Source organism: Camelus dromedarius, chromosome 1 (assembly GCF_036321535.1).
Source record: "Camelus dromedarius isolate mCamDro1 chromosome 1, mCamDro1.pat, whole genome shotgun sequence".
NCBI lineage: Eukaryota > Metazoa > Chordata > Mammalia > Artiodactyla > Camelidae > Camelus > Camelus dromedarius.
In genome coordinates, this window is record NC_087436.1 from 70,605,401 (window position 1) to 70,621,625 (window position 16,225).

General features: G+C 40.0%; 1 protein-coding gene across 6 annotated transcripts in view; it reads left to right on the plus strand.

The window, feature by feature from the left end:
• SLC4A4 (solute carrier family 4 member 4) overlaps nt 1-16,225 on the plus strand; it is a 310,190-nt gene that overhangs the window by 172,757 nt on the left and 121,208 nt on the right. For all 6 annotated transcript variants that reach the window (XM_064485250.1, XM_064485254.1, XM_031470303.2 and 3 more), the window contains one exon: nt 5,895-5,971. In XM_064485250.1, coding sequence (XP_064341320.1) covers nt 5,895-5,971 — 77 coding nt within the window. The remainder of the gene's footprint in view (nt 1-5,894; nt 5,972-16,225) is intronic.

Consider the following 16,225-nt stretch of genomic DNA (forward strand, 5'->3'; position numbering starts at 1 on the left):
ATGCCTTAAAAAAATTAAGCTACCTAATTTAGATCATAATAAAAATTAATTGTCCAGTGCAACATTATTAGAATGGGAGTCACTGTGGTTACAGCATTTGGCTTTTGCTGGTTAAAATTTTAAAAAGACTTAGAAGAGATGAACCTTGTGTATTTGACATTGAGATGTCCAAGCCCTAACACTGAATCTGGGGTAAAGCCCACAGACTAGTTCAGAAAATTCAAAAACAGGAGGGAACAGGGTCAAGGAAGTTGAGGATGGGTCGATTACAAAGGGTCACGTGGACAGCAGAGGTCTCAAAAGGATAGAGAATGGTCTTTAAAGAGAGAATAGTCTTTGTGTTTGCCGTGCTCCTGTCGGGCCTCTGCACACTGCCAGCTCCCTCATAAGGATGCCTGCTCCGTTATCCTGGCCCCATACATTAGAGATGACTTCAGCTTTTGGCTAGAACTTGACTCACATGCGTTGTAGTTATCTGGATCTTTTGATGTCCTTCTTCTTCCTTCTTCCAAACTTACTTCACTTTCCCAGGCAATTGCATTCTTTGAGCTACTTCAGTTCCCTCAGACTCTCCTCTACCCAAGGCTCTCCTTCCCTTTCGCTGAGGTTCTGACCCCCTCCCTTACTTTTCCTCTCATTCTCGTGTCCTGATTATTCCTGCACTAGAGTTTCTCCTTTCCCCGTTCATTGCTTCTTTCCTCTGTTCCCACTGCTGACTGGCAGGGCTTTAGCCAGCTTGGCAAGGTCTTTCCATTTTGTTAGTTCTGGGCCAGCTACACACTTCTTCCTTGTTTACTCTGAGGCTTTCCAAGTCTGAAGGTTCTTGGAGTGTGCACACAGCATCTTCCACCATAGGAAATCGACTTTGAACAGTAGTGTTTTTAGTATTCACTCCAAATGGAAGTAAAATGATATTCAGTTGCTATTATCCATTCATTCACAAGTATTTATTAAGGGCCACTAGTGCCAAGCTCTGAGGCTATGACTGTGAACAGGACAAACTAACGACCTTGGCTTTGGGCTCTTGGAGTTTACATTATATTAAATCATGCACAAACAAACAGCAGAAATCCTCTAAACAAAATAATTAAAATTGAAACCAGCAAAAATATCCAAATTGATTTTCTCTTAGTTATGACATTCCTTCAAAGAGCTCCTTCTGACAATATTTTAGGCTTTCCTTAGTCTCATATTTACATTTTAAATATTTCTTATTTACTTGGAGGTGGGTAATGAGAATGGGTTGGAGGTTGTGATGACATGCTTGGTTTTTTTTTAGTTTCTGGTGGGGACAGCTCTCAGTGGTCTGTTGCCATCTGACAAAATCCAAGCTTATCTCAGCCATTCCTTCTAGGCTTTCTCAGTCAGACTCTTGTGAGTGTCCCAACTGATTCATTCCCCTTGTCCCATTATCTTCCCGTTGTTAGTGGTTTAAATGGGAAGAAACTGCTGTTGGAGTAACTTGAAAGGGGGGAAACCAAAATGGAAATAATGGAGAATTGGCTGAATGTACCTTGTGGAATGCTACAAACACTTGCCTATGGCTGTGAATTAGGACATACAGAAGCATGTGGCATTATTGCTTTTATAATTACTTTGCTATTGCTTTTAGCATCCTTCCTTGTCTGCCACAGAGCTCTGGTTTGGGGGCTCCTTTTCAATCACAGTGGCAGAATAGCTGAGAGTTCAATATTTTTCTCCTTTTATTTTCTTTATGAAAATAAAAAAGTAAAGAAATGCAGACTTCATCTTTGAGGAGAGCTAAACTGGAAACCGAGTACATTTCTGTCTTAAACATCCTTCATGATATTATATTACATGGAATTGGCATGGAAATAGAATATATTCCTTGTGGTTGTACATTATATTTCCTCTTCATTAGAAATGATGACGTTTATGTGTTTATTTATGTAAATAACATAAAGAACCCTTTTTTTTTTTTTTCCTCGGAGGCAGTGGGATTGGTATTCAGAGATCTGGAGTTAAATGTTAGTTTTACCACTTGCTGTGTGATCATGCACTTAACCTCCTTGAAGTTCCTTTTGCTTATGTATAAAGTGTTAAAAATAATAATACTAATCTCAGAGTGCTTTTATGAGGATTAAGTAAAATAATGAAAGTTAAAGTACTTAGTACTCAGAAAGATTAGTTGACCCTTCATCTTAGATATGCACATTTTCTAGTAGATTTATTATGTCAATAGAGGGGGAAGAGAGTATGAGTGAGTCAGTGAGGGTACAGAGAATGGTCTGTAGGCTCATTATACTGGTATGAGGTGAGGGGTCAGTTTATGTGTCATTGTGTTACATGTGTGTTTACATTTTTATCTAATATGTACAAATAAGAGTATCACCGTCTTCCTTTGCTGTACATTCTCCTTACCCCTCTTTATTGTATCTAGTAGATACAATTGCAAGGACTTTATGCATTGCTACATGTGTGCTAAAAAGACTAACAGTGATTTTCAAACTTAGTACAGAATGCAATTAATTTTTAGAGAAGACAGGATGTACCTGCCAAGTGAGTACTTTGAAAATGAAATTGTTTTTGATTGTGTGAAACTGCTAGAAAATGTGATTCTCCAAAGCTTTCTTTTTCTTAAGGCCAAAATACAGTGGTATGGAAATTAATTATGATTGTACACTTGAGGCTGGTTCTTTTTCTTTTTCTTCTTTTTTTAAAAATCAAACTGAAAAAAAACAAAGTTTCTTTGGACCAAGAGCAGTAATGAGACATTCATATGCCCTGGGTTTTTAGACAGAAAAGGTCTGCTAGCGGTAGCTTTGAGTAGAGGAATCACCACCTGCACAAGGAGTAGCATACTTTTGGGTAGTCTTGTATTTCACCTTTTTTGTACAAGGTGACATTTTCCCCTGCCACCCCAACTCGCTCAGGATTGCAGTATAATGAGTCTACATCATCAGCCAAAACTCTAAAGAGAAAGCACTGATTTACTCTGACAGTGTGTCTTATTGACTGTTAAGTGCAAAATATCCACAGTAGAACATTGTCAGGGACCCGTTGTGCAACAGCATCCCAGGTTTGCTGACGTGCCACACAGAAATTTCTGATTCCCAGAGAGAATTTGGTTTGTAACTTCTTGGCGCTTGTCCTTGTCTTCTTTGACTTGGGTGATATGTTTCTGGAAAAGGCTGATTAAACAGTGAGTTTTGAAAACAAAGTAATGTATTTATTTGATTGCATAGGTGAGGATTTAGAGGAAAGACCACATATGATCTTTTGGTGTGTGGTTATGTGGCAGGGATGCTAATTTCATAATGTGCTTGCAGTATCATAGTTGGGAGCAAGGACATGCTAGGACATATCCTCTGGTTAAGATAACTGGTTTATTTAGAGCAGTGGCTCTCCAACTTTAGCTTACTTTAAAATCATTTTGAAGGTTTGTTAAAACCCCCATTGCTGTGTTGGATATAGTTGGTCTGCAGTGAGTCCCAGGAATTTACATTTTTATCATGTGCTCACCGGCTGCTGCTGCTGCTGCTGCTCTGGGAACCGCACTTTGGGAACCACTGATTCAGAACATTGGGAAGCATTTGTCTCTGGTTCAGGGTGTTAGAGGGGAGGGGTGGAGAGTTTGTTAGGGAGGGAGGTGGGAAGAGATGCGAGAATGCTGATCATCTTGCTTAAGATCTACCCAGAAGTGTTGACTGCTGAATTCTTTCAGTGTATTACAAAGTTAAACATCAGTGAAGGTGTTAATATTACTTCTATTAATGAGAATCAGATAAGGTCGGGAGGGACAATAGATCTGATTATTTCTTAACACAGGCCTCCTCTTCCCCATCTGGTTCCTGCATCTGCCTTGACCCCATGCTGTTCTCTGCTCCCTCCATGGAGTACAAATACAGATAGCTACGCTATAACTGTCTTTCAGAAATGAGAGAAATATTGAGACTGTATATGAGGTTTCTTGGAAAAGTTGTGACATCGGTCAGGATTACCATTATAGTGGAAACCTTATTCATTTGGCTTCTACCTATTCAGATTTTGCAGCAGTTAGGACAGTGCTTGGGTTGACATGTAGCACTGCAGTATTTACAAAGAATTTCCAAAGCAAATCAGTGAACTTAGACTATTGCCCAGGAAATTTAAAGTACTTAGTGAAAAGCTGCTTTCAAATTCATTTCAGTGTTGCTGCTTACATAGAATTGATTTGATAATTAGAAATCAGTCTTATCTATTCATTTACATAAACTGCTATTAATTTATGGTTAGGATTACTAAGACTTCATTGCTTTAAGAAAATACAGTTCAGATTTCTTTACTTATTCAAGGAGAATTTTCACCCACTTAATCTGAAAAACTGACTTTGTTTTTTAATGTAAAGTACAAAATTGTATGCACTCATCATCTCACATTAGCTTCAAGCCCAGCGTTATTTGGGGGCATTCATGTTTGTATCTGGTGCCTTTTGTATTGAGTGGACACTAGAAACCTGGTAGGCGGTTCAGAAAAGAAAATGTGGCTTTCAAAGGGGTCCTTTTAATTTTGCTCATAGAGCAGTTTTTCAGATGTTACTTTCCTTTGAAAAATGCCCTGTACTCAAATTTTCCTGAAATAAAACATCTCACCAGGTAAAAGGTTTAGGAGAGCTAGGCCACGCTTGTTCAATGAAATGCAGCAGAGTGGAAAATATTCTGTTTTGCCAGCTCAAGAAAATTGATCTAGTAGTTAAAAACAATTATATTATTTAAAGAACTGCTGTTACATGGACATTAAATTATTAGGGGTTGATTTTAGTCTTTTGTAAAATTATGTGTTGAGGTTTCGGTCTGAAGGAAGAGAAGTCTGTAATCTAAAGAATTATGTGGAAACAAGTGTGAAGCTATGTTCGAATTTGGGTGCTTGTTTTTTCAACCCTTGTCCTCTTGATGCGAAGACCAGCCTGAGTCAGATCTCTGAGGATTAGATGATGGACACATTACTCAGCGTCCTCCAGGGGCAGGTCAAACACCCTGGCTTTGAAAAGTTACTTTTTTGCTTAGTGAGCCTAGAAATTTCAGGTCCAACTGCAGAATGAAAGCTCAGTATTCTGTTTATTAACCAGTCTGCTTGAAAATAGTCTCTCCTTTTCCTCGATCTCCTTCCTCTGTGCTCTCAAATAACCATGTCGAAGTCACGGGATGGATTGCCCATGGACTTTACCTACAGCAGCTCCACTGCCGGGGAGCTTTGTTCCTATGGAGTATTCCTGATGAAATCCATCCCTGGCCTTGGATAAGAAGTTTGGCATGTTAAGGGGGAAAGAAGGGGTACCTTAATTTTAGTCTGGCACATGGGAACACAGGAAGTAAGGGGGGCTGCGATAACACTGCTGTGAGGCAAAGAGTGGGGATTCTGAATCAGGTGTCCACTAACAAGAAATACTGTTGATCAAAGTGTTAGCCAGAGGATGGAATGCAGATGGCTCTGGGGGTCGATCTGAGCAAGGGGTGTCCTGGGAAGGACTGCAGAGGTCCCGGCCTTTTACTGTGGCGCGGGCTCTTCAGACGAGAGGAAAGAGCCCATCTCTCTGGGCAATAGAAATGGGTAGACCAGGATGTCTATGAAGGGCTAAAACAAGAGGCAAACCAGAACTAGGAGTAAATTTATTTTTAATGCATATTGTTTTACATGTTTCTTTTAAAGTTTAACTTATCTTGAAATAGAACCAGGAAGCAAGACTTAAACAAGGTGTATGAGATTTTATGCATTTTTCATTTAACCGTGTTAGCACTCTACCCTAACTTTCCAACACTTCAGGAGACTCCTAATGTAGCTGAAGCACCATCCCCATCCCCATCCTCATCTGCTAGTCTTCACAAAGTGTGCAGCCAGAGCCTGTGTGTTTTTGATGAGAAGTCGTTTATGAGGCTTCACTTCTGTTTTTCCAGGTAGCCCCGCCATGACTCACAGGAATCTGACTTCTTCCAGTCTGAATGACATTTCTGATAAACCGGAGAAAGACCAGGTAAGCAAAGAATTCTTGCTTCTTTGAACTGCGAGACTAAATGTATACCTGGAAGATGCTGGGGAGAGGTTAGAAATGACGGTTCCCTGACCTGAAATGAACCAGTATGGGTAGATGGGTTCTTTTTTTCACTTTCTCTGGGGGAAGGGATTTGAAGTTTAGAAGATAAGAATTAGGCTTGACTCCAGCTCTTAACGGTGTATTCACTCGGGCAGTTTAAATCTTGGAGCTACAGTTCTCTCAGCTTTAAGATAGTGATAATAATTCCTACCTCAGGTTGATTGTGAGGATTAAATAAGATAATTTACGAAAAAAGTGCTTTGGCAAACTGTTGAGGGCTAGGAAATGTTGGAAATTGCTAACGTTGGGGGGACACCTCAGGCAAAGCTATTGTGTATTTGTTTGTCTATTAAAAGACATATTAAGTAGCCTATTTGAAATGGAAAACAATTAGGTTTTGAATCTCAATTTGCTTTCCTTTAAAAAGCATGTGGTAGAAACTGGGCCACTTTCCCAGTTGGGTTGGGTATCTGGGCTTGACATTAGCAGAAAATGGGGAGTAGGTATAAATTTTGCACTTTATATTAAAAGATAAAATGAGTTATTTGCACTAATTGGCTGAAAATTCTACCTGAATAAATAAAGAAATCTGAATTATATATCTGTAAGGCAGTGAAGCCTTATTTTCCACAGTGTTCCTCTTTAACTGACAGAGGTTTTTAGACATTGATGAATTCTAAAAAGCACAGGAAAGGTGAAATTATGTTCCTTCTTGTAAGGTGGCTTTTGATTCTTTCTTCCTTCTTCTTCTCACCAGCAGCCCCCTAATGGGGCCTTCATCATCTCAGAACAGATTGCTAGAAGAGCCTTTGGAATTAATCCTGTTTCCATTTTCTCCCAACTCAATACACTTTTCATATTATTGCCCTTATAACTCTCTCCTGGATCAAAAGTGTGTAATGGCTTCTTACCAAGTTACATTCAGAATTCCCTGACTTTTTAAGATTCTCTGACATCTGGTGTTATCTTTCCCATCTTAACTTAAATGTGTTTCCCAGAAGAGAAACTCTGCTTTGTTTCTGCCTAATTACCTACCCCTTCTGCACTGAGATTAATTCTTGCCTTCTAAATGCTGGTAGTGATGGCTCTCTCCTACCACTGGCCTACCTGATGATGTGGGAGAAGATCACTTAAATACTGGCTACACTGGTACATTCATACCAGTCGTGAAAAGGGAAAACTCAGTCCCCTAGGACTTGTTGAGAATTTCCCTCAAAACAATTTTGTACATTTTGGCTCTATACAGTATTCACCAAGCACCATTCCGATTATGAGGTTGGCCAGGGTCCTTGATATTGGATAAGGCAGAGTTAGAAATACCTGGCTGACACTTCTTCTGAAATGTCTGGAAGGCTTCTTTTATTGCGGACAGTTCTTTTGTCAGTAGCAGGTGGTAAATTCTGAGAAAGATTTCTTACCTTCTTGGGTGTCTTCGAATCTGGGCGTATGCCAAAGAAATTTGATGGCTCAAGATGTGTATTACATAAGGTTGTGATTCCAGTGTTAGAAGAAATAGGTTGGAACATGATGATTTGGGGTGTTGATTTTGCTGTGAAACCTATGTGATTTGGTCCTTAAAACCAGACTCTGTTGCCTGTCACTGATGCATCACATTCATAGAGATTCATGTGAAGATGAAACCGGGAAGACTCAGTTCAAGAGTTTTGTTCTTTTTGTTTTCAAAACCAGAGAGTGAGGTTGATGAATATATCATTGTAAGAGCAACTGTCCATCTTCGTTTATCTAATATAATAGTCATAGTTAACCCCCAAAGAGGACGAAACTCTGTTCTTTGTTCCCACCAAGAAATTTGAAGAGAAGCTTTGTAACTGATCCATGATCTCCTCTATAACCAAAGGTAGAGTATAAATTCCAACTAATATTTCCAGTTTCTATACTTACTATCTTAGTGACTTCAGATACAAAAGCTCTGGGATCATTTTAGGGCGAGAAGAAGAAAATGGACTTGCTAAGAAGATGAAGCCAGGGCAAAAACCACAATAAACCCAGGCTTTTATTTTTTAACCTGCTTTTTCTGTGTTTGGGTGGGAAAAAAAGGTTGCCAGGCTCAAATTTGTTTTGAAAAAGCTTTTACAATTAATTAGCCAGTGTCCTGGAAATGATCTTGGCAGTAAAGTCAAACTTGTTCTGTATGCTTTTCCAAGTTGGCCCCAGAAAAACTTCCATCCAACTGGAACTGAAGTTTTCTGATTGACTGATTATCCTGCCTGGATACAATTCGAACAGTTGTGACGGTGCTTGGTGACTTCCCGGGGCTGTGTAACTTCCCTGCAGCACAAGAGACAGGTTTAATGTTCAGAGTTCTGATGAGGAGCAGTTTTCTTTCTGACAGCTACATAGTGACAAAATTCGAAGGCATATTTTTTATGAGATTCTGTTTTAGGGAAACAGAAGAAACAAATCTGCGGACTGCACTTTCTCTCTCTGGCTCTGCCAAGCCTATGCACTGATGATTTCAGTAGCGGCTGCTTTATTGAGAAATAGCTCAAAATAGTTAACAGCAGAAGAAAAAGCATGGCCAGAATTGAGGTGACTCAGTGCTTCAACAATATTCCATCTTGGATGTTGTATTTATTAAGCAGAAAAACACCTGGGGAGAAGATTTAAACATACATATATATATAGCTGGAGCTCATATACTTGTAAATCGACATAAATGATCTCCTCTATTTTGTTGCTATGGAGGGTTTTCCTTTCCTTCATTATCCAGTTACCTTCCCCAATTACCTTAGATTGATTTGTTTTTCTATCTCCTTTTATTCCTTTTCTGTTCTTTAAAATATGTTAGAACTGCCATGGATGCTTATCAAATGCGGTGGGTTAGTTCTAATTTTCTTGTGAGTGTGAGATCAGCTGTGAGGATTAGGAAGTCTTTTTTTTTAAAATCATTTTACCTCTTAGCTTTAACTCTGGAGGAAATAACCGTGCTCAGTGCTGCAATGACTTTAAAAGGGCTTGTTTTGTTTTTTTGTTTTCGTTTTTCCAGGATTATCAATAATGCAAAAAGCTCTCACAATTACGTGACCAACCTTAAGTGAAATTGCAGTCTCTAGACTGCAGGGGATGCAGTCGATGTAGAAATCCCTCGCAGATTGTTAGAGAGACACTTCCAGCTCACATGACTTTGTAACATCTTATCTGGCGATGGCTTCCATGATGCTTGCTATTTAGCTAGCTTATCTGAGAACCCATCCCTACTTCTCCTGGTAGAATCTGGCCTCAGGTTAGTTTCTAAAGTGTGTTGTAATCCCTTTTAGCACTGCCTGTTGCCTATTATCTTTAAATACACTTGATGGCCTCGATTTCTGTTTTTGAAGTCTTGGTCTTTTGTAGAGATATACCTGAATTTAAATATTTTTGTCAGAGAATAAGAGGATGAAATCCTTAAACCACATGTAAGTTTGGAACTGCTAAGCCATGACCGCCTTAAAATGAAATCTGGAAAGAAGCATTTTGTGACTGGATGAGCCCCTAATTCTTTTCTTACACGTGTGTGATACAGAGGCGAGTCAACTAAATTCGGGTGAGACGAATTTTTCATCGTGTTGGTTTCCACCCTGAGGCTCACACACAGTCTCCCTTAGCATTCGTAGCTATTGCACACTCACAGTGATGGAAGAGGGCTATTGCACCTGCTTTTCCTTTTCCATGGCTCGGCCAGAAGACCCTCCGATTCACACAGAGCGCCGGGTGGTCTCGCCCCCCTCCTCAGGGAGGGCGCAGTGGCGGGACGGGCTCGGGTTTGCCGAGGTTATGCTTCTTGTCTTCAGCACGTGCTCGGGGGCCAGTGAAGCACTGCTGTGTCAGGAAAGCTCCAGATGGAATCACACCTGTGAAAACCTGAGAAGAAAGGCATGTTGTGAGGAGGCGGTTGCAGTCGTTAGGTGTGCTGAGTCACTCACTGCAGTTTCGGTAACTGCGATGAGTTTCCCTGTGGTTGGGCGGCTCCAGCTTTCCATCGGGCAGGAGTCCTTGATGGGAACTGGTGTACCCATTGCGATGGTTACCTTTGGAGCCCGTTTCCAAGGGGATCAGCTAGCTACTTAGACAATTAACAAAACTGATGTCTGTCACTGTCTTTTCCCTTTCTCCAAAACTTTTGACTTTATGTAGCTTCCTTCTCCCTCCTTATGCTCTCTCCCATATTCTGAAAGAATTAACAACCACATTGGTTAATGGTTATTAGAAGAGTTTGAGAAGCACTGATACTTATACTGACTTTAGGAACCTGTGTTCTTGACCTGTGTCCCAAATAAAATTGAGACACTTGAATTTTCCAGTTTTTGCAACGTTATACTTTCTGTGAAAAACTTTTTATCTGGATCAGCCTGACAGCCTTCATTTAAAAACGAGTTTTGTGTCAGCCTGAAAGTGAAGTAGATACACTTGTTCCAGGTAATCTAAGCTCTATCTTGTGTTTTCAGGTAAGAAAAGGAGGAGCCAAGGTAGCAGGTGTGCAGAGGTAGGTGAGGCCAGGAAGTATGCAGGGAGACCTTTTAATTTTATTCGAAGTGCCATGAAACAGTGTTTCAGGAGAGTTGTGTGTTCTGACTTACCTTTGAAAAGGACCACTGGGGGTGCTGTGTGCTAGGATGGAGGAACTTGCTCATGTCCTGGATCATCGGTGGTGGTCCTGTAATTAAGCACTGGGTACACACCACGTGCATTACACAGCGCAATGGACGTTTCTTACTGCGTGTGCCCTAGATGTCAAGACCTTGTTCCTCTCGGCAAAGGAAGTTCTTCTGTTCCATACAAGTACTGTAAGAAAAAAAAATGAGTTTACTAGTTAAAATATCTTCCATGTACTCTTAATTAAATTATTAATTAACATTAATAAAAATGAAAGTATTTTATTGCACGAGAAGTGGAGGTAGGCCCCCGGGAGTGGCGAGGCTGAGCTTTTGAGTGATTGTGTCTGTTACCTGCAGTGCTCTTTTGGATGTCACCGGGGGAAAACACACGACCCACGATCCCTTCGCCAAGGGCCTGTCTCCGGAACAAGTGTCTTAGTCTTTATTGTTCAGAAAGGGGCATCGGGGTGTGTATGCAGGAGACAGGACCACCGAGGGGGGTCCTGAGCCGCACCCTCACCTGTCCCTGTACCTGTGAGAGAATCGAACTCTAGGAGCACCGCAGGGCGTTCCTGTATTCAAAATTTAACAAAAAGGATTGCAGGTTTTACATGTCTTCAGTGATGACCTGTTGTGTTTCGTGTTTGATGTCACTTATTGTCCTCTTTTTAGTGTGTAGCCGTCTGCCTGAATCCCAGTACCAGGAATGCACTTAGATTGTATCGCAGAGCAGTAGGAGGCCGTTACAGTTGTCCTTGATGAATATCTACTCTCGTGTCACATGTCACCTACCTCTGACCAAAACGTCATTTAAAAAAAAAAAAAACAAAAAACTAGCTTTTTCCCCCCTCGAAGTGGAAAACCAGAAAACAGCGGCACCTTATGGTGAACACCCTAAGGGCGTGGTTAAGAAACCTTTATAGTACTTATAAATAAAAACATGGACTCATTCTTTACCTGCTCTAGTAACATTTTATTATCTGTAATATTTTTTAAACTTTAGTTTTTTTCTACTTCATAATTATACAAAATTGCTGTAAAAATTCAAACAAAGCAAAAACAAATAAAATAGAAAGTGAAAGTTTACAAATTCTCACCCTCAAATAACCACTTATTAGCAGGTTGATGTAGAATCTTCTAGACTTTTTCTATGCATTAAAAATATATATACTTATTTATATAAACTACAAATGGGATTGTATGATTCTGCAACTGGAGTTTTTAAAGAGCTAACTTTTTTTTTTTTAATTCTTTTATGGGCATTTCTGAAGGAGAAGTTTTTGTAAGTGGAAAATTGCTGGGTCATTATGTATTGCCAATTACCTCCCCAAAAGATTATACCAATTTGTGTCCTAGGTCTTTTAAACACTTTAATAAATCTGCCTCCACTGCTGGGATACTGTTTGCCAGTCAAATTTGAGTTTCTCCTTTGTGATTCACTCCACTAAAAGCTTAGCGACTCAGTTAAAGTGAAAAGAATCTCTCAGTCAGTAGCATCTGCCTCCCAGCTCACTCTGGGGCTTTTTTCAGAAGCTTAGAATATCAAGGCTAAAACTGGGTTTACTTTCCTGGTCTAATTGGATCTCTGAGACGGCTAATCCGCTGGTATTCAGAGGTAAGGAGGTGAGAAGTACGGTGGTAGACGACTTGGCCACCTGTGTGTTTCTGATTGCTTCTGCTCAAGGAGCTGCTGTTCCCAGCTCTGCAAGAAATCCGGTCCGCTTTAGGAGAATCTCCTTGGCAACCAAAAATGCCTCCTCTTAAGGGCCCTTCTTGGTGGTCAGCATCTGGAACAAAGAAGAAAATTGCAAGAAGGGTGGGGCAAGTGTTCTCTTTGGAGCACCATCCAGCACATTTGCACTTGGCCCTAATCTCCCTGCTCCCGAATCCTCCACCCTCAAGAGAATTTTAAGTGAACTGACGTACGTACTGTAAAGTTAGTTCAGTGAAAAGTTTATACCTTATACCTTGGTTCGGAGCTCTGATGGAGTGTTGTCATCTGGGATAACTGATAATAAGATCAGTGAACCATCCTTTACAGGTAGGGGGAGGTATCTGCAGATTTTGCTGTTTCCCTCCTTCCCTCGCCACCGGGAATCTCTGCAGCAAGAGGCCAAGCCAAGGGAGGAAGTTTTTCTTGCTCTTCTTCAGAAAGAGAAGGGCTTCCCACTGTTCCCAGCTCACTTGTCTGATTGATCCAGTGGCTCCTTGACTTAGCTGCCTCTGCAGGATCGCCTGACCTTATCAGTCACCAGCAGAGTGTCCTGATTTCTCCGTGCATTAGCACCAATGGTCTGGTTTCACTCCCTAGAACTGAGGTGAAATGAACACAACCATGCTTCCCTTTTCTCTGCTGCCATGTTAAAATGGTAGCCGTAGTTTTTCCTGCAGTCTGAAAGCCAGCGTTAAACATACCCAGTTGACGTTACCACCTGATTAGTGTTCTAGGCATGTGCATACAAGAGGCTAGAAGGTGACCAAGCCATTTTGCAGGGAGCCTTGTAACAGCTCTGAACTTCAGTGTTAGCAGCACTGAGCTCCTTCGGGCTCCACGTGGTAGCATTGAGTCTGTTCTTCTGTGGAGGATAATGACAACGACTAACATAGACTGAACACCTTTTCACACTAGTGCTTTGGTTGGTACAATCAACCCTGTTTTATATATTGGTAAACTTGAGGCACAAAGATAGTAAGTAGTTGTTTGCAAAGTTAAATAGCAACCAAGTGTTAAGAGCTGCTGCCTGGCCCTGGGGCCTGTGCTCTCAGTGAGCACAGTGAATTCTACTTATTTGTATCATGGTCTTTTTTAGGTCTTGAGCCCCAGGTGTCCAGTTGGTAGCTAGTAACCTTAAGTTTGTCTTTGAGGCACACATCATGCTGAATGGGCTCATCAGCAGAACTGTTCTTAGATAAACCAACAGTTAAACATTCTTAAGAGTCTTCCGGTGACTGGCTGTTTCTGCTGCCACAGTGATTAAGAAGCTCAGTGGTCCGACTGTTTGTTGTGTGCCCAGACCCCGAGTGGTATTGGTGGAGGTCAGGGAGAAGAGGCTTATATAATTTTTTAAAAAGCATAAAATATGACCTCAGATTGTGAGTTTATTTCTAGCTGGAGAGACCAAATAAACTGTGTGGTGCTGACAGTAAAGTACAGCAGTTCCATGAAAGACAAGATAACTGTGGGCCGGAGCTGTCAATCAAAGAGAAGCAAGGGACCTTAGAAGCATCCTTCTATTTTAGAGAACATAAGTAGCAGAAGATTAGAGTTTTAGCCAAATAAAACATTCTTCCTTGGAGAAGGGGTTAGTTAAGGAGAAGGGGTAGGGTAAGGTAGAATGTAAGAAATAAATCGGAATATAATTTATCTGCAGTTTAACAATTCAAGTGAATGACTTGGTTTACCCAACAAATGGAAAATAATGTGACTTTTAAAATTCTTAGAACGATGGCCATTAATCCCCTAAATTTAATGAAATATGACAGAGTTTCAGTGTTACCCTTTTGTTGTTGTTGTTGTTAGAGTTACCAGTAGAATTTGCAGACATAGATTAGATTAATTATCCAGGGCCAGGGTGGGTACTCACTTAATATACAGATCTTTACTTATGCTTTGAGAAACAGCCCATGGTCCCTTAACTTTTAGGCTGTTCAGCATTTGTTCTTGCTGTTGATACACTGTCACTTCTAGGTCAGTAAGTCTGATAGAGGCGCATCGTTGTAGCCTTCATTTTTGTGTGTGTGTGTGTGTGTGCTGGTAAGAGGAAAAAACAATTATTATTGAACTTTTTCATTAAGGTGATCACAGGAATAGCTTTGAAAACTTAAATCAGTGTGTTAAACCTTAAGTCCTCTGAACCTCAGTTTTCCAATTCATAATAAAGGTCTTATAATTCAGTCTGAACTGCCTTCTCCATAGGGTTGTTGTGGGAAAAGGACTGTGCTTAAGGCAGTTGAAATATTAGACAAGTCTTAGTTATCACTGTCATTTGCATTATTTAAATGTGCTATGTTTTTTATTTTTGGTTTGGTTTTGCAGTAAGAAGGGGTAAGATGGAAGTCAGTTGCGTTTTTTTCATTTCTTACTCCTCAGATTTACATCGTGAATCTTGCTCTTTGGGGTTTCACGTTTTTAACTTCTCTACTCCATTGCTCTGTCTGCATTCTAATGAAATGTGTCTGATTGTCCTTCTGTGAATAGTGTTACTGCGTGCACATTTCCACTGGACCCAAGCATCTCTTTTCCTCTTGCTTTTTTTAAGTCCTGCCTTTACTTCAATACCTAAGTAAAGTCTTGCTTTTTCCTGCCACTCATCTTTGGATGAGTGACTCATGTGAATTATACCTGTCTCAAATTCTAACACCATCTAAGCGCTTACTGTTTGTCACTTTACAGGGAATCACTTGTTTGTTATTGTGTGTCTCATCTTCTTTATGGGGTAGGGAGTTTGGGAAGGCAGAGGGTCTGGGGTGGAGGGAGAGGCAGGAGTCTTGTAAGTTAGTTGCTGAGTGTAATGATGATGATGACTAATTGGGGAGAATCAACTTTTACTTATCTTGTTTCTCAAAAAAAATTTTTTAAAGGCTGAGAAAATGACTGTGACTATGAGAGTTTCTCAGAGAAAGATGATTTCTGAAAGTATTGTTAGTATATTTTCATTCTAACAACTTTAAAATTTGTACGTCTTATCATGATCACTGACATAGTGTTTCATTAAGTTAACCAGTTGCTTGAAATGCACATTCTTGCCCAGCTCATACAGTAAAATTTTTTCTTCAACTAAAACAATCATGTAAATTCTAATATTTCAAAAATAGTTTGCTCTTTCATTTGTTAAAATCCATTTACACATTTTTCTCATAATTGAAAGCTCAGTGAACACAGTTACCTGCTGATTGACATAGCTTAAAGAAAAAACCAAATCTTTTTTTTTTTTTTAACAAAGTTTAGTGTGTCACAAGGATATACTGGAAATTCAACTGTCAGCACAGAAAGACACTCTATTGCAAGATGACATGATATTGCTTAATTTCCCAGGCATGGCACATTTCAAATCACGGACTAGCCAACATTCTACTTTTAGACATGAGCTACCTCATTTTGTATGACATGAAATGGTGTGAAATTAGGGGTAAGGCAGATCAGACTTGGAAAGGATTTATTACTGAATGTGATTTATTATAGAATTTACGAGCTCTATACGTGATTAAAACTCTGTTTCACTTTACATTTTTCTTACAGTTTTGATTCCAAAGACCGCATTATGGTTAAGATCCAAGTATATAATCAAATAAATAAATAAATAAATAAAGAACAAGTCAAGCTGAAACCCAGCTGTGTATTAAGATGACTTGTTTCAGAAAAACCTTTTGGTCAGAGATGAAAGAAGTTCATCTCTTCTCACAGTGTCTTTGGCTGCGTTACTCGTTGTTTCTCAAATGAAACTTACAGATAAAGCCTGTTTCCATATTAGCTTATTTATGGCACTGAGAAATAAGCAAGGGGAATTTTAGAAATTTCAACAAGTACCCTCTACCTTGAAGCTTTGGGTGAAGAAAAACTCGATGCATAATTCAATGCCTGTTGAATTATGATCTCTAA